A 21884-nucleotide genomic window follows, 5' to 3' on the forward strand; every position below is an offset into this window, starting at 1 on the left:
TATAAAAAGGTTTAAAACCTCAGTTTTGGTTCAGTCTTAACTTTAAATTTCAGCCGCACTTTAATTGGACTCCATGTTGACATAAGTGGGCTTATCAGGCAGTGTTGTCTTGTTAGAGAGCTTCCGTTTGTTACGCATGCAAAAATCACACGTGTAACGTGTACGCATTTGGCCAGCCGAAGCTGCATTTCCTCTGCATTTCGCATAATTTATTTATGAAATGCGGTATTTAAAGCTGAAATCAATATTTCAGAACGACGGCTTTTTTTGTGCGCCTCTTTTATTGTTTTAAAAAGGCAGGCAATGACAGGCGATGATGCGCAAATGGTGCCTCTCAGTATTTATTATGAGGTAATTATGCGGTGAATAGCATAGACTGTGATGTGATGTTTTTTATTGAAAGGCTAAGCTGTCCACTCAGTCCAGAAAGCAAACATTAACCATTGGCTCTGTCTGCCTGATCAGAGTAGCAGTGGTTGGGTATCTTTTCAAACTGTATGCTTGACCACATGGAAGGGCAGAAACAGGCTTCACTGTTGTCCATTAAGATGTGAGGGGCTCCTGGGTGATACAGCTTTCATAGCTCATATACCTGTAATGGTATATGCGCCTTGTGTCTCACTGATGTCAAACATGATATCAGACATACCGTGCTTATATCGTCAAGCCATCTGAAACACACCTAGCATTAGCATTTCCTGTGTGCAGCCCACTTCTGTCTGCTTTGTGTATTTTACACGGCCATGTCCTTGCTGTGCATGCAGAACGACACATGCCCATGTTTAATTTCACACTCTGAACCTCTCCGCTTTCTGTCATTTCACAGAGGCACAATCTTGAAGCAGTCAAACCCAAGAAGCTTCTGTGATTTGTAACCACAGGTCTAGGATTTATGGAGATTTGTGTTCTACTGTAGGTCACTCTCTCCTGATGGGAGGCAGAGGTATGACTGAGTTAACAGCACTGCTGTGTGTTGCACTCAGAATCAGGAAGTGGGATTTGCCCCGGACACGTCGTCCACCCATATGATGTTTTATACAGCTGTGCGTTTGTAATACCAATGTTCATAGGTTCCTTTTTCTCGGGGGAAATTGCATGGTTTTTAGTTTCTGTTCTAGATATGGAGAAATGTTGGATTTTGTGCATTCAGCACGCAACAGCGCTCCACGTCCTCTCACTGGTGCACAGAGTTTACACTGAGGCTTATTAGATAGCTGTGCTTTCTAAATCAGTGCAATCAAACGGAGGGCAGATTAAGAAGCGAACATCCCGGCAGTTTGCATTTACAGAGCCTTCTCAAAAGGAACTGTACTACACCTGTTTCAGCGCACACGTTTCTTCAGTTATGGCAACCTGAGAACTCTGTGGATGCATCAGACACAAGAGGGTGTAGAACAGTGGTTCTCAGGTTTGGTCCTGGGGGGCCCTTGTGCATGCTGGTTCTCTTTCCACCCAATCATTTGCTCTGTTGAGGTTGTTGAACACATTTCATTCATTTCTTTCTTAAGCTTGTTAACATAATGCAGATCAGTGGGATATGGGACCTTTATTTGTCATGGCATGCATAGCTATTTCTAACCCTAAAAAGATGAATATCGTAATTAAGAAAAATGAACGGCTTGTTAAAATTCTGGGATCGCAGTTGCGGTTGGAAAGAAAACCAGCATGCGCAGGATCGAACTTGACAGCCACTGTTCTTAACCCTCTTGAGTCTAACACTTCCGGAGTTCTCAGGTTGCCATGACCAAAGAAACGTGTGCGCTGAAGCAGGTGGCGTACGGGTCTTTTTAAAGAGGGCTCTGTAAATGTGAGCTGTCTTCATGCTCACTTCTTAATCTGCCCTTCATTTGATAGCTTTATTAGGGTAGCAGAGCAAAGCATGCGTGTCTTATTGGCTAGAATGAGTGCAATTAGATTAATTTTGGTACTTTTTTCTATGGAGAAGTGTAACCGGTATTCTGATTTTAAAAAATGCATCACTGACTATATATATATTACAGTGCATTGTGGGTCTGGTTTGTGGCCTATGTCACAGTTTCCAAACTGGTAGCAAAGTGACGGATCAGCTGCAGTGGGTATTTTTATACTGGGCTGTTTGGGCGGTTCTCTGATGGTTGGGGATGCATGTGGTGTGGTTTAGCGTGCAGTATTCCATCTGTGTTCCACGTGACGTCGGTTTCATTCATCGCTCCATCCTGCGGCGTCTGCGTCTGATCAAAAGCAGCGCTTTGAGTCCTGCGCTGGTCCACGAACAGAGCCCTGCAGCCCGATGCCTGGTAGTTACAGATATCAGAGTCTCACAAAGCAAGCTCATCCAGGCTCGCTTTTGTGTGTGATGCGAGCCGTGTCCCAATTGGTACAGATCTTGGCCTGATTTTCATGAGGCAAAGCAGCTCGCTGGACTGAGTTAGATCCCCAGATGCTCTTTTCTAATACTAAGTGAAACAGAGTGGTTGAGGGCAAGATTTAAACTACAGAGCTTGATTCGGCAGGGGCATTGATGCTTTTGGGTTTGGTGTGACGCAGGGTTCTACAGTGCTCTCATTTTAGGAGCGTTTGCTAACTGGAGAAGTAATTTAGGAGCACATCGACTATTCGGGATGCATTAGTGCGCTCCTAAATTTTTCAGTTTAGGAGCATATGTGCGAGTGTAGAGCCTTGTGAAGTGGGGCACTAGCCTCAAGGGAACTGAAAGGTTATCTTTTAGTGTGGCTGTGCAAAATGGTTCCCTTGGTGGGTTCCCTGCAGTGGAGGGGGGCTGCCTGGGGGGGTCTGGACTGACGGCCGCCCCGCTCCGGCAGGGTCCATTAAGAGCCTTTGGCCTCAGAGAGGCCCAGCTGTAGCTATGAGGGGGCAGCCTAATTGCTGCCGGCTAATGGACAGTAGAACTCCAGCAGGGGTTCTGCTGCAGGGGGGGGCCCTAAAGGGGGCATCAGGCCATGTGATCCAGGGTGTCCCTCTATATAAGATCACTGAGTAATGGAGTGAATAACAGGACCACAGAAGGGTCCTTCTGTGTGTGTGTGTGTGTGTGTGTGTGTGTGTGTGTGTGTGTGTGACAGCTGGTTGTCCTTCTTGTGAGTGTGGTATGGTGGTATGGGGCGGGAACCGGCCAGAGCTTGTCCAGTGGCCTGGCGTGTGACTCTGTGCAGGGCTCCATGATCACTGCTGTGTTGCACTCTGGGAAACGGGCCGCTGCAGATGCACTCTGGGAAATGGCCTGCTACAAATGCACGCTGGGAAACAGCCTGCTACAGATGCATCCTGGGAAATGGCCTGCTACAGATTACACGCTCTGCTGTCTCCCCTCCACACACAGACTGTCCAGAGTCCAGCAGTGTGTGTTTCATCGCTGGAGCGCTGTAAAATCGCTCAGTGAGGCTGAACATTTAGTCGTGTGCAATGGCTTTGTTTGAAGAGGAAAAAAAAATTGGCACGCAGTTCAGAGTTTGTCTCGGGTATTGATGTAATTTCCATCTGTGCTTTTAAGTTGGTCTGGAGTTGCTCTTTTTTAAGAAAAATAAGTGCTCGTTTGGCTGTTCTTGCTGTGTTTTGAGGCATTTAAATGATGTTGCAAAGTCAATGAGGGACATTTTTCTGCATTATGCCATTTACTGTGACTGTGACTGTACTTTACTTATTTCTGGGCTTACTCAGTGGGGTGGACATTAATGTCATTTGTTTGAATGGTCCATCAGTGCTTACTGTTGTCTCTTCAGTACATCCCTATAAAGGGGGCCGCTGTCCATTTGTATACAGGTACAGGTGCACAGATTAGCTGTGAGCTAATCAGGCTCTGTGTGCTTAACATGGAAAAACACTTCAGTGCTTTAGGATGTTCCCAGCGTCTGATGGACGCCCTCTCTCTGCACACCATCTGGAGCGCCACTTCTGTTGTGTGATGGTGTATAGTTTCCTAAATGAGAGGACAGCACAGTGAAACCCACTGGTCTCTGACTCTCTCACTGTCCACAGTGGACATGGCTGATCTTCCATCTGCGTGGCTACTGGGTCCACCGTGCCGCCAGCTCTGCTGTCTATGCAAGGCTTGGCATGGAATGTTCTAGCAATGAGACATAATTTCAGTTGGGCCTCTTTGGTGGTCTGAAGGTTGCTTATTCAATCAGTGAGTTTAGGATCAGTATTTGAGTGTGTAAGTGGTTACGTTTTAGAATTTAAGTTCTCATCCATATTTATGAGTGAGCAAGTAATAACCCTGCTCAAAACAACATAGGCGTGTTCATTGATGTCAATGTTCAGGCCTGAAAGTGGGTGAATTCAGTGAGTCATTATTTGCACACAATGAAAGTGCATACTGTAATTGGGTATAAGAAGGGGTCTGTTTTATTCTGAATCACTACTCGTACAATATTCACACGTCAAATTCAGAACTCAATTTAGGACTTTTTTTTGCAATGAAACACCAGGAGATTAAATCCCTCCATTGAGTGGCGTAGTGAAAGTGCAGTTTTTAGGGTGTTGGCCTGTTGAAGCCCCGTCAGGACGCTTATGAAAGCTTAATGTGCTCCCTGTACAGGTAATGGGCTCCTTGAAGAGCTGCGTATCGCTGTGAGCTGTGACTACGCCGCTACGCGCTACGTCCCCGTGATCTGCAGCAGAAGAGCCTCAGAGCAAAGAGCGTTCGCAGCACTTCTGTGTTTATGACCTAAGCTGGAAAGATTTCCCCTTTTTTGGCACCGGGAGCACTTAAAATGCTTTCGGCCAGACTGCTGTACTCTACGGGATTGGGCTGTGGTTAATGAGAATGTCTTTTGCTGACTCATTCATTATTCATCGGTACCAACGGCAATCCGTGCTGTGCTGCTTTCATTTGAAATATTAGCCCAGGGTTGCAGGTGGCTTTGAATCTGGAATAGGTGGCTTTGCTGCTACTAGCCAAGGTTCATATCCTAAAAAGTTGCTTCGCTGCAAAGAAAAAAAGCCAGTCTCAAGTGTTTTAGTCTTGTAATATGACTTAAAATCTTACTTTCTTTTCTCAAGTCGAAACCAAGTAGGCTAGTTGTTTTAAGTTACCACGTAAATACAAGGCTAAAATCCTGTTGAGATTGACTTATTTTATTGATTTGTAGTACCTGTACCGAAAAATACAGGGCATGAGTGCGGCCAAGGACATCTACTGACAGGACGGGTCTTTCGCGTGGCGGGATATTTATTGGAGTGGTTGTGGTTTTAGCCCCTTACTGAAGAGAGCGGTGCCCATGTCCCTGAGCGCTGAGCGCTGCTTGGCTGTGAGTGGGTGGCCTGCGTCCCTGTGCTGGAGTGGCAGTGTGAATACGCAGTGTGGCGAGGCTGACTGAGTGAGGCCTTCTGTACGGGTCAGCGGCGGTGCACTCAGCTGACAGGAAGGGAATATGCGCTGCGCTGGCAGTTTCGTGTGCCGTCGGCGCGAGGCGGGGAGGCGGGGGGGCGGGGGCGATCTGTGCGGGCGTAAACAGTGACGCTGCATCTGTAGGGAAGCCAGCGCCGCTCAGCCAGCGTGCCCCGCCCGCGGGTGGAGAACGCGGCCGGGGCTTATCTGGGGCCGCCGCGGTCCGCGGGTAACGCGTGGGCGTCCTCCGCCGCGCGTGTCACACAAAGAGCGTTCTCATTACCGCTCTTATCTCTGAGGCGACGGTCGGTGTACCGAAAACCAACCGGGCGTCGCCACGCTGGGCTCAGGGAACGGCTCCAGGACCGCCCCCTCCGTGCTGATTGGTGCGTCAGCTCTGTCACGTCTTCACACAATGAACAGGATTTTTTTTTTAAACATGAAAAGGAAAGGAAGGGCTGCGGTGTCAGAAACGAGCGTGGCGTCAGAGCGCCTGCGCGCAGACCGCGGAGACTGCAAACGCAGAGAGATGGGCCCTTTTTGTCTGGCCCTTCCTCTTGACCAAAAGTAACCACCAGTAAGTCTGTTCCTGCTTCGGCGCACGCAGTTAATGGTTTGGTTCTGATCAAAATGCTCAGCGTGAGTGTGTCTCTCTTTGTATATATGTGTTATCTCTCTTACTTTACGATATGCCGCATTGTGGAAATTATTAGATTCTATTTTGAAATGTAAAGTTGTGTTTTGAAATGCCAATTCTGTTTGGAAGTGCAAAGTCTCTTTCTAGAGGTCAATTCTGCAATCAGGGAAAGGACATGACTCTGTTTGGGCCTTTCAGATGGCTAGCTAACTACCATTTAGTGTTGTAATGCTTTCTGGTTACTGCTGGCCCACATTGAATAGCTCACGTCTTGCCATTAGCAATGGTATATAATCCGATCTGGCCAAGAATAGCTGGCTGTAGTGTATCAGCTTTCTGCCTTTTCATATCTCATGTTTCTGCAGTGTGTAACTCCCAGAACATGAAATATGATCGGCCTGTACGTTAGACATGCCTGTGAAGAGCAATGGGGCGTCGTTTGCTGTTACACGGGTCTTTATTCAGCTACGTAATCCAGCCCATAGTCTGTCTGCTGCTGGGGCCTGGTGCTGCAGTCAGGGTGGCTGGGAAATATCTCACACTGGCATAGAGGTAGATAGCCTGAAACGAACGAACATACGTACATACATACGCACATGTACGCACGCACACACACATATACACGCACGCACGCACGCACACACACACACACACGCACGCGCACACACACATACACACGCATTGATTTCATCACCTTTAAGACTAGACAAACTGCCACGACCACTTTTCTGAATGCATAGGTAAAAATGTGACTTGTCAATATATGGCAAGTTATAAGATACATATATAATATGTATTTCTGTGTATGGCCTGTGCAGTAAATGCATGAATTGCTGCTACTTATTATTTTAATGGCGATATTGCATATTAAAATGCTTAGGTATCCTATCATTCATATATGATAGCGTGCTTCTTAATAGGCCATTTGTTTGGTAGCCAGTTTTTTAGTATTGCCTTTTTGGCAGAGGCTTTTCCATCATAAAGAATTTCCATATAAATCACTGTGTGAGAAGAGCAGGTCCCTTTTGACACCACTGACACTGGTATTCGCTCAGGGTTCTGCCTGAGAAGGCCCCTTTAGGCCCTTCTGTAGTCAGGACGCATGGAGCCCTCTGGCACATACCTGCAGATGAAGGACTGACATTCCAGCCTGTTGGCTGAAGGCTGGTCAGAGCTGGTCACCAGTCATCCCCATGCAGTGTGTTTAATGGGAACAGCAGGGGTGGAGGTCACTTTAGAATGCCGCTGCACGGCTCTAGTCCTGGGGGGCCGAACAGCGTTCTCCTTTTGTCTCCAGCGACTGAACTAATCAGTCATTCGATCAGACGAAGGAGGCCCTCCACTCGACTGTAAATTCTGGCTGATGTGCCTCTCCACTTTGAGCCTTCTCCGCTGAGTGAGGGGGGTATGTTATTTACTGCTGGATTAACTGAGAGCAGGTCCTGCCGGATTTTACGTCCGGGGCTACTGTCAGGTCTGCCAGCAGCTAAAAATATTTCTTCTGCATTGTCATATTGGGGAAGGAAGTAATGTTGTCCTTGAAAGGCTTGTGAAAGTAGCCCTCCCCAAAGTTATGTGTGTGTCAAAGTAACGATCATGTCAGGCGTTTGAGTGAGATGTAGGCTTTTCATTGCTTATAGGAGTTTTCTGCCAGTTCAGGTCTGTGGAGGCTCATCCAGTGACCGTCAGTAAATGGATGAATGTCATAGTTATTTTGGAAGGATGTTACCGCTGACTTGCACATGTCTCATTGCTGGTTGTCATTTAAAAACGCATGAAAATGGCAAGCATTTTTGGGCTGAATGGCCTGTTCTCGTCATTATGTTACGTTATGAAAACGAAACTCAGTTCCCCAGCTATGGCAAACAAACAGACACGTTTTTGTTATCCCAAATATATGTATTACAGTCCCAAATTCACACACTGCTCCCTATGGGTGGTGGTGGGGGGGATAAACAAGTCAGTTAAATGAGTTGAATGGGGTGACATGACAGCCTCCCATGCACAAGTTTTAGCGGATAGGTCTTGGATGCTATGTAAAATGTGTTTTTTTACACAAATTGGGAGAGCACAGATCTCCAAGCTGGGCTGTTACAGTGCCAGAATAGTGGGTGGAACAACTTTTCTTTTTGTGAATGAAACATAGTGTCCTTTTTCCATTCACAAGTTTTCCAGCCACTGCACACGGAAGAAGTGGCAACACTACCCACTGCATGTGTGTGCGTTTGTGTGTTTGTGCGTGTGTGTGCATGTGTGAGTGTGTGCGCGAGTGTGTAGCTTACTGCCATGAACTGGTGTAAGAGATCCCACTCTTAAACCGTAGGCCCTTGTATAAACATTTGCCTAAAAATAGCAGCTTGCAAAAGAGGAGGTTGGGCAGTGACAACACCCCCAACATGAACTCCAAGCGCCCCACGTTGCTATGCCGGTCACACCCTTCCACAGACCCACCCCCCCCCCCCCCCCCCCCCCCCCCCCACCCCCCTCCCAAAGCGTGCCTGTGCATTACTGCAGCCTCTTCTTCAGCACAAGCTGCGTGGTTGTTTATGGTGAATTTGCACTGAGATCAACAATCTCTTTGTCAGAGAGCTAGCTTTATTTGAGCACACTTTCCCTATGAGGCATGAAAAACAGATTATTTATTGAGTCAGATAGATTAGTGATTTCACAACAGCTGGACTAATAGCAGCTGTATTGTTGCCTTCATGGTGGCTAGAGTACTATGATCTGTAGAGTGGTTTTGGAGCACTTAACTGGCACAGAGTGGCATAATGTTTTGGCGTGTAACTAAGGCTGCAGGTGAGGCATTGCCATTGTACCCTTGAGCAAAGTACTTCATCTGAATTGCTTATGTAAAATACCCAGCTGGGTAAATGGACTGCATGTAAAAATGTTATCGGTGTTGTTGTGCCACACAACATCTGGTAAATGCCTAAAATTTTAAATGTGAAATGTTCTTCCCTGTGAGAAGTGTCCTGTAACCCCCCCCCCCCATAACTTTGGACAGATTCCTATTTTCTTTTTCAAATGCAGATATTCTCAGGTAGCTTTAGTGAGAGGCAGATGATTGGTTCCGTTCTTCTCTTTCGTACCATATATGGTCGTCCTGTCGCCGTTATGCTAATCTCCGTTAGCATCTGGTAGAGGGCTGTGTTGTCTCAGTGCAGTTGTGTGAAGGAACGGCTCCGCCCCGAAGCACCGTGTCTAACGCCCCATTACGCCAGCGAAGGCTGAATGATTAGCCGAGCGCCGCGGAGAGCTGCTTATTGGGTCTCATTAGGCTGCATTGTTCAGTGTGCTGGCAGGCGAATGACCTCGGGTCGCGCTCACTGTGGGTTCTGCTGCGTTCTCTGCTCTGCTGGGAGCTTCACACGGGCTTCTCCTCAGCTTAGAACCTGCTGTAGAACGAGAGCTCCCTACTCTTTAAACATTACCGGAGTCTGCTGTATTATCAATGCGTGGATATTAAGTGTAAACATGAATATTAATATGGAGTAGAAATCATGTGGTTTTCAAGTACACCTGTTGTGATGTTTAAATATAGTCTTACTGCCCGTTCTCTAATGGGATATTTGTATGTAGCTGTGATGTTCCTTTATGTCGAGTGCACACATTTAATTGCTCTCTTGCAATTAGGAAGATCTTAATTATTCTTGGTAAAACTTTGCTTGCGTTTTTTGAGTGTAACTGTTAGTATATTCAAATGTGTAATATCGTCGTAGAAACAGCTTGTTTCTGTTGATCAGTTATTTATATCTGTTCTCAGGTAGATTTATTAGTTATTTTTTCTTTGGTAGATCAGGGTAAACCCCGCCTCTCCAGTCTCTCCTAGAGTCCAGTCATAGTGTGCGGCTCCTTGAGTGGCGGTAAGCTTGCTGTTGCTTATTGCGAGCGGTGGAGCGTGCGGCAGCGTTTGGGAAGTGACGTGACGGAACGACGGTTTCACGCCTGTCGCCCCTCTGTTCTTTTCGCAGTCTGACTCGCCATGACGACCGAATCAGGGTCCGAGTCGGAGCCCAAGCAGGAGCAGCAGCAGCAGCAGGAGGCTAACGCCGCGCCGCCAGACCAGGCCCCACCGCCGGAACAGGCCCTGCCCCCCCCCACGGCCCCGCCCCCACAGGTCACGCAGCAGTTTGACGGGGAGCAGTTTCCCGCCGCCGTCGGTCACAGCACACCGGCCAGGAAGGACCAGGTGAGGGTCAGAGTGTGTCCCTCCCAGCCCCCCTCCCTAAACTGTCAAACTGTCCGTTATCCACCGCAGGCCGTGGCCTGGGCCCATCTGGACCCGAGAGCACAGTGCCAGCTTTGTGCGCCGGAGATGTCAGCCGCGTCTCATTAGCGTGGAATTCGTCACGCGCAGGCGAAGGAGCGCTCGCTAGCGAGATCAGAGCGGGCGTCGGAGCTGCCGGCTCGCGGGCTGCCGCTCGGCTCTGCTCGTGTTCCTGGCCTCCTTCGCTGCCGCGCGATACCGGGCCCGGTGCCAGGACCGGTGCCAGGCCCGGCTCACGCCAGCCTCCTCTGCAGTGCGGCTGAGGAGAGCCTGGATCACCGGCCCCGCTTCACCTGCCGTCGGCAGCGGCCGCGTTTCAGCCCTCACGCACACCGAGTCCCCATGAGAAAGCAGCTTTAAAGCGGCTAATGGCCAGCATCGATTGGTCTGTGTGCTCAGTGGGCAAAGCACTGTCTACTGAACACAGCAAACCCAGGATGCCAGCTGCTCACTAGTCTAAAAGGCCATTTACTGCTTAAGTGCCTGGTCCTGCACGACCAAATAAATGCTATTCCTGGGTTCTGTTTGCAAATATTTATTTGCGTACGCCAGGGGTGCCCAATACGTCAATCAGGATCTACCAGTTGATCGCAGAGGCCATGCTGGTAGATCGCTTGTCATTTTTAAAAAATGCATCAGTTAAAATTCTAATTCTTCCAGTTTTCATCCCTACGGCTTCTGCCCGACAGACAGGTGCACTTGATTGACATGAAATGTAGCCTGTCTACTGCTGTTGGGAACTTGCTTGTTTGCATGCCCATTTGTGATATAGACACGATTGTGCACTCAAAATTCCCTGGTATGGTTACATAAATGTCCAATATTAGGCCTATATGATAGTAACCCCATAGCTTCGCCAGTGCATTTTGCATGGGGCAAGCCAGTTGTGGTGGTGACATGATAATTCTAGTCTATTTGAGGCAGAGAATTTCTCTTTCACTATCCAACGGCGACAGATAATGGCATTTTAAATGTAAAGCTGGGTTTATTCGTTGCCCAGATATGGTACTGGTCTAATGATTTTATTTTTTTGCCGCTTCAGGTTTGTATACAATTTGGCTTATATTTTTATGTGATAGTAACAAACCTCACCAATGCATTTTATATAGCACAGAGCAGTCGACGCGGTGACAATAAATCTGGTCCATTTTAGGCAGGGAATATCCGATGGATAATGAGTTTTAAATATAAAGCTGGGATTTTTTTTTGTCCAATTATGATACTGGCCTAACAATTTTACTTTTATCTCAATGCAGGCACAATTCTACTTGATTCTGGAAAAAGTTAAATTACACACATGGTACTGGAACATGTAGTTAAGCTAGTAGGTCTGCCCGCTGGACTCTACTACAGTTAATGTAGCTTGAAGTCAGCATCATTTTCTATTCAGCAAGTTTTAAGTTCTGACAGGGAAAGGGCCTTCCAGTCTTTCAGAATATACTGTATAGGTGTCCTTTAAGGCAAAAAAAAAAAAAAGTGGTCAATCAACATTCAGTGTTGAGCCACCAGTCAGAGACTCTTGAAAATCAATAACTTTTTGTTCATCTTTCTGATCGATTCTGAGCTTTCTGTCTGTTTCCTTGGACTATTTTTTAGATCGCATTGTGCACCGTATTCTTTTACGCTCCGTCCGCTCTGTGTGGCTCCCGATGGCCTCGCCCGCGCCGGCCTGTGAAGAGGCTCGGCACTGTGACTCAGCAGTCGCGCAGGAGCCGCTAACGCTAGCAGAGGCCCACGCTACATCATTAGATTCGATGCCGTGCTGCGCTTGCTGTTCTGAATCGCATATTGAGACGCCTCAGTGCAGACTAGCAGCACGGCTTTGATTTAGCTCGCCTGCTTATTAGTCCCTGAAAGATTTCAGATGGAGGAAAGTGGTTGCATCATAAATTGTCTCAAACCTGAATAGTGTCTGTAATTTATGTTGGGTAGTAATGGGCACAGTATGTCTCCATACTCAGCAGTTCCAAGAAGGGCCTCTTAATTGCAATTTGCAATTTGTGGGTTGAACATGGGTCTGTTTTTGGGATGAGAGTTTATGTCTGACCCCATCTTTCGCTACCCCCCCCCCTTTAGAACGGAGAAAGAGAGGCAGAAGGCCTCCCTCTGAGCAAGCCGGAATACCAGCAGTTTGGGGACGACAAGGTGTCCCATAGGTCATCGACCAGCAGGCAGTCCAAGTCTCCTCTGAAGACCGCCAAGAAGGTCAAGAACATGCAGTGCAAGGTGACTCTTCTGGATGGGTCAGACTACACCTGCGTGGTGGAGGTAAGAGACGCTGACGGTGTGTTTGGGGGGGGGGGGCGGGGGTCTGAACGGCTTGGAGCTCAGGCTGCACTGGGTGTATTGCGTGATCCATCCAGCTTAGCTTTCACTTTAAATCAGCTGAAGTGAGGCCTTTCTGCACATTGCCACTGCATTACTCACTCTAGCACATTAGTTACAGCCTTTTTCCTCTGCCTTTTGAATGGCACTGAGGGCTCACTTCTTTTTCACCCACACAATATCAAAGTAAATGTTAAGAATTATAGGGCCCGTGCATAGAAGCACTGAGAGTGGTTCAACTGAGTGGCTCTTGCTGAAGTGTGTAAATTCTACCAGAAATACAACTAGATCCTGTCCCTGTTTGTGGGTTTGTGTGTCCCTTCAGAGCCACCATAGGTGCTTTGACAGAGCTTTAGAAACTGTGACTTCTTTTTCCTGCTTTGCAGCAACCAGCAGATTTTCAGTGTGTTGGGCCTGTTCTGATGCTTAACATTGGCAGACTGTCTTTCATGGCAAAACATTTTAATGGTCTGTGTTTTTCAAGACGGACATTAATTTATGAGAAGAACGTATTTCTTATGGGAAGCGGACCTGAATCATTGGGACTCTCCGTCCTCTCGTTTTACCTGCACTGAGTAAATGTCAGACATTTCAGTGCCCAGTGCCAGCCTCTTCCTCCTCAGCAGCCCTTAAATGTAATTAAATGGCTCCGGTCCACCATTCAAAAGGCTACCAAGAATGAGAGAATATCGGCTAGGAAGATTCTAGAAGCTGGATTTCTTTTGCCAGAAATCAACCAACGGGAGCAACTGCTAAAGGAAACGAAAATGACAGTTAAAAAGTAACAGGTTTTGTGTTGTTTTCCTAGTCCTTCTGAGGGGCAGAAGTGGTCTGCTTATTTAGTAATGAGGATTAGTGTGGAGTTAGTGTGTTAGATGATGTAGCCAACTTGTAAGGGTGCCCTCACTACAGCATATGGCCACCGAGTTGCACCCAGTCCGTAGTCTGAAGGTCTAATCGCGCCGGGGGGAAAAAATGTGCAGACATCCCCAAATCATTTCATCAGCCGGCTCACATTTGTCCAATTTTAGTCTCTCGGGTTTGTCTCTGAGGACTCCTGCTTTCCCCACCCCTCTTCCGGAGTTGGTGCTGGAAACATGGTGGAAGATGTTTGCGGCTAATCTCCAGAGCCTAAATAGAACTGAAATGCACATCAGTAGGTGACATCCTGGTTTGCCGTCCACTGTAATACCTGCATTCCTGAATAACTAGGACAGCAGACACGCGCAAGCAGCTGCTAGTGCTTTGGTATTAATGTCTAAGTGAAGAGGAAAGGTACTAAGTCACCCCAGCCCAGCACTTTCATTGATTTTCCTTCTTTTCCCTTCCTCTATTCTCATTCACCTTCGGCTCCCTGTGAACGCTCACTTCCCCTCTCTGACACTGATGTGTCTTCTTCTAACAAGGCAGTGCTGTTTTGGGTTTTTTTTTGTAGCAGCTTTCAAATTGTTCTCTGCAGAAATAAAGGTGTAATCCTCTTGGATGTGCAAATTTAGAGGTTGCTACATTTGGTGTGAGAAGGCTTGCATAGTACTGACTTAAATAGAGGTGTGAGTGTATGTGTGTGTGTGGTGTTTGTGCGCACGTCTGTGTGTGTATGTGTGCGTGTGTATGCATATCTGGCTAATAGCCCTCAGCATATACTGAGGACCCAGGCAGAGACTTTATATGCTGCTGAACAGATTCCATCTCCCACTCGCTGTTGATCTCCCTGTGTGTGCGAGAGAAAATGACTGAAATATATATCTGACCTGGGTCCAGCTGTGCCTTTCATATTTTTATGGTTATATTTTATGTTCACGTCACTGTGAGGAGATTTCAGTCCACAGTGCCCATCCTTAAAAAGTGATAAATGTGATATTTATTGGTCAATTGTGCACCCAGTGTATTTCAGTCACTGTGGAGCCAGCCTTGTGGTTCCAATATTTATTTGTGACTAGTCTGCAGTTTGTTTATATATGAGATGGTGGATTTTTTTTTGTTGATGTCGAAGCGCCTATAAAATGTTCCCATTTCCAACCGTAACGCATCTCCAGGCAGTGATGGTTGAGCACAATTTCAGCTGAATTTCATGAGCATCCGGCTGTGAGCAGGTCCAATCTCCCAGAGCTCTCGTGCACACGCTGCTCTGGGGGAGTTAGGCTGATCGTGCCAAGGGCTCATGCCCAGTCCAAAATGGGTTTAGCACTGTGGGTTTGCTAGGATTAGCATTAGCGCCAGTGGTGGTACTAGTTGGCGAGTGATGCCATGGACCTGTGCGGCGTTGGGCCGATGTTTCAATAGCTCTTGCTATGGCTTTGTCTTTAGTACCGTCCTGGCCTGTAGCTACTCAAATACAGTCATCAATCAAACACTGTGTGACGTAGAGCTCTTTGAGAAGTTGTCTACCTGCGCTTCAGAGAATAATTTCTAATGATGCCGTGGACGTAAGCTGAAGGGAGTGGGCGGCGCTTTTGCTGCTGTAGCTGCTCCAGGTGGTAGTGATGGAATCAGTGACATGTACTCACTTTGATTAGCGGTTTGTGGCTAGCAGCTCTCAGTAAGCCGGGTGGCTGTAGCGCACTAGCTAACGTCTCTGATTGTCCCTCTGGCTTCAGTGCAAAGAAACAGGAAATGAGCTTTCATCATATTTTCTCCTGCCCCATTCCTCCTAATCCTTCGGTCCTGCCAAAAAGACTCGGCCGGGGATTCCTTCAGGAAACCCTTTGGGATTAGGGAAACTCCGCGGTGATTCAGGGTCGGGTTGGAGGATGGGGACTGTGTGGATGAAGTGTTGTTCTTAGACAGTGGCGATAAAGTTAAGCTGAAGAGGACGTTAGTTTCTTTTCTTGTTTTCTCATCGAAAGCAAACATTTCCCCTGCCGTTTCCTCTCTTTTCAAAAAACATTTTAACCTGAGAGCAATTTTACATGAGAGCACAGTCTTTCCTATTCTATTTCAGTTCTCTTAGACACAGTTTTTGTATTGATTTGAACACAGCATTTATGTGCTCTGAAAAGATTGATGAGCTTGCATCTTCTCTCAGTGTTCACATGGGTTTCGTCTGGTTTCCTCCCGCAGTCCAAAGACTTGTAGCCAAAATTATCCCCCCCCCGGTCATCTGGAACTTTTGCAGAAGTGTTATTAATGTGCATTGTCCTTGTTTGTTGTGGTTCTGACTAATAACCGAGTTATAACCAGACGCGTGCTCTGGTGATTAGAGGTGCATGTGCACAGCACTGCCGCAGGTCTTATGGCTTTCTTATTGGCCTCTGAGATCAGCTTGCGCTTGCTGTTGAATCAGTTGTGCAGCGCTCATTAAGCACGGTCTGGGGGAGGATAAAGGACATGGCAGCAGTTTAAAGACATCTGTGGAGTGCTTGGAGGAAGCCAGTCTGTATGTGTTTGCTTGTGTGGTGTGTGGGTGTGAGTACTGTAATGAAAATGATCATCTTAATCCTCTGAACGGCAAGTCATGAAAAGAATATCTTAAAGCACTGAGCACACATGATACATTCAGCTTAGAAATGCAACACCACACATGCAGTAATTCATAGAAGGTTGTACACATGATGTTTTCCACATGTGTTCACTGTGTGTGTGTGTGTGTGTGTGTGTGCATGAGTGTGTGCGCGCGTGTTGTGTTCTGAGATTCGGCTTCTCCATGCCATGGCTGCTCTAGATGACGGAAGCCTGTGATTGCTGGCCCGTCGCCATGGAGACACGAGGCGTGTCCTGGGGCAGACCCCAGCGCAGGACAGAGCGCGCTCTCTGCGGGTGGCTGATACTGTAATAACCGCCAGTCTCCGCTGCATTCAGAACCTTTACCCACAAAGCAGCCTTAATCTTTCTGCTTCTCTGGAGGCCAGATATGGCTGAGCTGTGTGTGTGCGTGTGTGTGCGTGCATGTGCGCGCGTGTGTGGGTGTGTGGCAGTGGCACATAATTTGCGTTCCCTCACCGCCAGCAGAGTTCACACACGCTTTACACGCACCGGGTTTAGCAGCTGTTCCCCTCCCCTTTTAGCACTTTAATATCACGCATGTGGCTTCTCGCTTGCGTTCGCTTTTACACAGGAAGACTCATCCAAGTCCTGTCAGTGCCTCTTTGTTTGGGTTCTGCAGTGCAGCCATAGAAATGACGCTATTTCTACTTCACTGTCACGCAAGCACACACACACACACATACTCACTCACTCTTTCTCTCATATGTGAATGCGTGGGTATACTGTATGTGAATGCAGGTATGTGTGATTGTGTGGGTATATGTGAATGTGGGTATGTGTGCAGATTGTGGATCTGTTCCTCCTGCTGTTTCTTTTACCTGGCTAGCTCTGGAGTCAAAGCAGGAGGCAGGCAGTACACTGCAGACTAAATATAGCCCCACGATTAGCACTTGCATTACATCATCCCTGACTCAGTGGACCCACTGTAATGTCTAGCATGGAGTGGCTGCACAGAACTGTTGGCCCACACACACACACACACACACATACATGTGAAAACCTGATGCTTTAGGTAGGCTGTGATAACTCATAAGAAACTGCCACCCACCATGGGTTCACTTTGTAAACTTCTGTAAACTTTGCCTTTGCAGGTACAGATACAGCCTGCCTGCGTTTTGCCTATTGGGCGTGAGCCACAGATATTAATTAGTATTTAATCTAATGATAATCTAGTAGTGAATTTGTTCATTAGTATTTACAATTTACTAATGCTAGTACATTTGTTAACTGCTGTCAGTGTCTTTATTTGTGTGTCTGTGAAATGCAGTGCACCTTTCCCCCTAGTCCAGCATTATGTTGCTGTTACTAGGATACAGTAGAACAACCTCGTGCACGTCCGTGTGACAGTGCTCACGCACGTGGCTGCTTTTAGGCGTGTTTGTGTGTGCACACACGTCTGTGTGTGAGTCTCTGTCAGGTCAGCTTTCAGATGGCGCCCCTGGGCCGTCTCTCCGCGGTGCTGTGATTTACAGGCATCAGCGCTGTTTGAGCTAACCGTGAGCGCTGAGCGCGGGCTGGAGCGCGCTCTGTGCGCTCTTACATCACGGCTGGGGGCGGAGCTGTGAGGGACGCGGGTCGCCCAGGTGATCCGCTGTTACGCCTCCGCTGCCGCTGGATCCGCTGTCCCGCCATCCTCAGGCCCTCCCGATTGCGCCTCTCTCCGCCTCCCCTGAGCGTCTCCCTCTGTGTCTCTGTGCTCGTCCTGCAGAAGCGGGCCAAGGGCCAGGTGCTCTTCGACACCGTGTGCGAGCAGCTCAACCTGCTGGAGAGGGACTACTTCGGCATCACATTCCGAGACATGGACAACCAAAAGGTGCGTTGCCCACCGTGACTTCCTCACCATTTAGCTGTCCCATGTCTTATCAGGCGCAGTGTATGCTGGGGAGCTGGGAGAGTAACTGGAAGGTCATAGGTTTGATTCATGCACTGCTGCTGTTCCCTTGGTACTTGACCTGAATTGCTTCAGTAAAATATCCAGGTCTATAAATTGATTGTATATTTTTTTAAATTGTAAACTGTTTGAGGTGCTTGTGATAGGAGTGTCTGCTAAATGCATAAAATGTAAATACTAAACTGTAAAATGAGTTCATGTTGCTTGCTGCTTGATTTGTAGAATTGGTTGGACCCTGCTAAAGAGATGAAGAAGCAGATAAGAAGTAAGTTATTTCTCATTGTATTGATTTGATGCCTCGTTTGCAGTGATGGACACTCATGATGCTTATAGCACATTGAACCCTTCCTGACCTGTAATCAGGTTACTGTACCATCGACAGACGGTCTCTGTTTCACTCGCCTGCTTCTAGTAAAACTTGGACTGACACTAAGTGCTGTGCATGGGGATTATTATATTCACCCCTGTTCAGCTTTAGGTACCCTGAAACACAAATGTTTAATTTTCAGTGAGTTTCTTTTAAAAAGTGATGTATTTCAGTTTTTTTGTTCTTCACTGCCAGTGTCTATCTTGTCCTGCATCTTCGGTTGAAAGGGGGAATGTTTGTGCCTTGCAGGTGGATCGTGGAATTTTGCGTTCAATGTGAAGTTTTACCCTCCGGACCCCGCCCAGCTGTCAGAAGACATTACGAGGTGAGTTCCCTGAGCAGGGTGCTAGTGCAGGAGCCCCTCTGCTGGAGGACCCCTGAGCAGGGTGCTAGTGCAGGAGCCCCTCTGCTGGAGGACCCCTGAGCAGGGTGCTAGTGCAGGTGCCCTCTGCTGGAGGACCCCTGAGCAGGGTGCTAGTGCAGGAGCCCCTCTGCTGGAGGACCCCTGAGCAGGGTGCTAGTGCAGGAGCCCCTCTGCTGGAGGACCCCTGAGCAGGGTGCTAGTGCAGGAGCCCCTCTGCTGGAGGACCCCTGAGCAGGGTGCTAGTGCAGGAGCCCTCTGCTGAAGGACCCCTGAGCAGGGTGCTAGTGCAGGCGCCCTCTGCTGGAGGACCCCTGAGCAGGGTGCTAGTGCAGGAGCCCCTCTGCTGGAGGACCCCTGAGCAGGGTGCTAGTGCAGGAGCCCCTCTGCTGGAGGACCCCTGAGCAGGGTGCTAGTGCAGGAGCCCCTCTGCTGGAGGACCCCTGAGCAGGGTGCTAGTGCAGGAGCCCCTCTGCTGGAGGACCCCTGAGCAGGGTGCTAGTGCAGGAGCCCCTCTGCTGAAGGACCCCTGAGCAGGGTGCTAGTGCAGGAGCCCTCTGCTGGAGGACCCCTGAGCAGGGTGCTAGTGCAGGAGCCCTCTGCTGGAGGACCCCTGAGCAGGGTGCTAGTGCAGGAGCCCCTCTGCTGGAGGACCCCTGAGCAGGGTGCTAGTGCAGGTGCCCTCTGCTGGAGGACCCCTGAGCAGGGTGCTAGTGCAGGAGCCCCTCTGCTGGAGGACCCCTGAGCAGGGTGCTAGTGCAGGAGCCCCTCTGCTGGAGGACCCCTGAGCAGGGTGCTAGTGCAGGAGCCCTCTGCTGGAGGACCCCTGAGCAGGGTGCTAGTGCAGGTGCCCCTCTGCTGGAGGACCCCTGAGCAGGGTGCTAGTGCAGGAGCCCCTCTGCTGGAGGACCCCTGAGCAGGGTGCTAGTGCAGGAGCCCCTCTGCTGGAGGACCCCTGAGCAGGGTGCTAGTGCAGGAGCCCCTCTGCTGGAGGACCCCTGAGCAGGGTGCTAGTGCAGGAGCCCTCTGCTGGAGGACCCCTGAGCAGGGTGCTAGTGCAGGAGCCCCTCTGCTGGAGGACCCCTGAGCAGGGTGCTAGTGCAGGAGCCCCTCTGCTGGAGGACCCCTGAGCAGGGTGCTAGTGCAGGAGCCCTCTGCTGGAGGACCCCTGAGCAGGGTGCTAGTGCAGGTGCCCCTCTGCTGGAGGACCCCTGAGCAGGGTGCTAGTGCAGGAGCCCCTCTGCTGGAGGACCCCTGAGCAGGGTGCTAGTGCAGGAGCCCTCTGCTGGAGGACCCCTGAGCAGGGTGCTAGTGCAGGAGCCCTCTGCTGAAGGACCCCTGAGCAGGGTGCTAGTGCAGGTGCCCTCTGCTGGAGGACCCCTGAGCAGGGTGCTAGTGCAGGAGCCCCTCTGCTGGAGGACCCCTGAGCAGGGTGCTAGTGCAGGAGCCCTCTGCTGGAGGACCCCTGAGCAGGGTGCTAGTGCAGGAGCCCCTCTGCTGGAGGACCCCTGAGCAGGGTGCTAGTGCAGGAGCCCCTCTGCTGGAGGACCCCTGAGCAGGGTGCTAGTGCAGGAGCCCCTCTGCTGGAGGACCCCTGAGCAGGGTGCTAGTGCAGGTGCCCTCTGCTGGAGGACCCCTGAGCAGGGTGCTAGTGCAGGAGCCCCTCTGCTGAAGGACCCCTGAGAAATTCACTTCTGCCTTCAACAAGCTAAACAGGGGTATTAAAATGGAATTCTTTGGTTCTGAATAAAGGCTAAATCTTGCATTGGCACCAATAGCGAAGTTGTGTTCACTGCTGCTCGGTAACCCGTGTACCCTCTCCCCCTCTCCAGGTACTACCTGTGCTTGCAGCTGAGGGACGATGTGGTTTCGGGCCGCTTGCCTTGCTCTTTCGCCACGCACACCGTCCTGGGGTCCTACACCGTCCAGTCTGAGCTCGGAGACCACGACCCGGAGGAGCTCGGCACCGACTACGTCAGCGAATTCCGCTTCGCCCCCAACCAGACCAAGGAGCTGGAGGAGAAAGTCATGGACCTGCATAGAAACTACAAGTGCGTCACACCCGGACACCAGCACACCGTTTACACACTGTACTGATTGCAGGTTCTTCATACATTGTGGGGGTCCTTCCGTCCGTACTCACAACTGAAGATTAATATGGTCAGGCAAATTATATATGATAAATTATTGGTGATTTACTCTGTTTCTGTTTGGGACTTGCACATTACATTCTCTTTAAAGGAAAGATAATTATTTAGTCAACATATGTCGAATTGAATGTGCAAGGAAGGAAACAAATGAATGCTTTATGAAGGGTCCATGAGGTTCAGACCCCTGGTTTTATTTGCTTTGGTGCGTTTTAATGAAAACCTGCTGTGTGTATAGCAGGTGTCAGTGTGCTGATAAGTAATGGGGAGGCAGGCAGGAGGGAACTATGGGGCCGGCATGGTTATACATCTTTAATCAGGGCCTAGAGTGAAGGGAACCCTCCATATACACACAAACACACACACACACACTCACACACACGCACCCGGACCCCCCGCCTCCCTCCTGCTCGCTGTTAGTCACACCTCACTTCCCGCTGTGCGTCTGAAGTCTCGCTGTGTGGCTCGGCGGTGTTCTGTCCCGCCCCGCCGCGGGGGAGGCACGGTCGCTCGCTCGCATGCTCTTGTAAGACGCAGCGACCAGTGATTTTTCACGCCTACGCCCCTTAATCGCCGCCTCCCGGCCTGTACCTTCAAGGCTGCAGAGACTATGGGCCATTTTTCTGAACTTTCATCTTGCTTGTTTGATAAGGACTTGCAGCATTAGTGGTTTCCAGTACAAGCCATGTAGTCTAAAAGGGCACATTTTTGGGGGGGGGGGGAAACCAGGACTTATAGACTTCTCATTCTTCCTTCGGAGTTGAACATATGGTCTCGCAGTGCTGATTGATAAACACTTCACATGTCCAATCAGGCACGTTCCCTGGGTTTACTTTTCAGGCAGCAGGTATTCTCTATCTTGCTGTGTCTTCTATCATCTGGGTCGTCATTTACCAGCTGCAATTTAAAAAATAGGAACGAAACTGAAATATACCTTTTGAAATACCTTTACAGTTGTTTGTCATGGCTCCCTATAACATTGATATCTGCGTGTACCTGGAGCCTTTACACAGCTGGCAGTCGGCAGTAGAGCAGAACGCGATGGTCAGGGAGTTAACGCTAACACTGCTTCTC

General features: G+C 49.1%; 1 protein-coding gene across 15 annotated transcripts in view; it reads left to right on the forward strand.

The window, feature by feature from the left end:
• LOC118233607 (protein 4.1-like) overlaps positions 1–21884 on the forward strand; it is a 68188-nt gene that overhangs the window by 14979 nt on the left and 31325 nt on the right. For all 15 annotated transcript variants that reach the window (XM_035429399.1, XM_035429398.1, XM_035429403.1 and 12 more), the window contains exons 2-7: positions 9941–10158; positions 12313–12504; positions 17753–17857; positions 18158–18200; positions 18552–18627; positions 20496–20714. In XM_035429399.1, the coding sequence (XP_035285290.1) occupies positions 9952–10158; positions 12313–12504; positions 17753–17857; positions 18158–18200; positions 18552–18627; positions 20496–20714 (842 nt within the window). In that variant the 5' untranslated portion in view covers positions 9941–9951. The remainder of the gene's footprint in view (positions 1–9940; positions 10159–12312; positions 12505–17752; positions 17858–18157; positions 18201–18551; positions 18628–20495; positions 20715–21884) is intronic.

The sequence above is a fragment of the Anguilla anguilla genome, chromosome 8, assembly GCF_013347855.1.
Source record: "Anguilla anguilla isolate fAngAng1 chromosome 8, fAngAng1.pri, whole genome shotgun sequence".
NCBI lineage: Eukaryota > Metazoa > Chordata > Actinopteri > Anguilliformes > Anguillidae > Anguilla > Anguilla anguilla.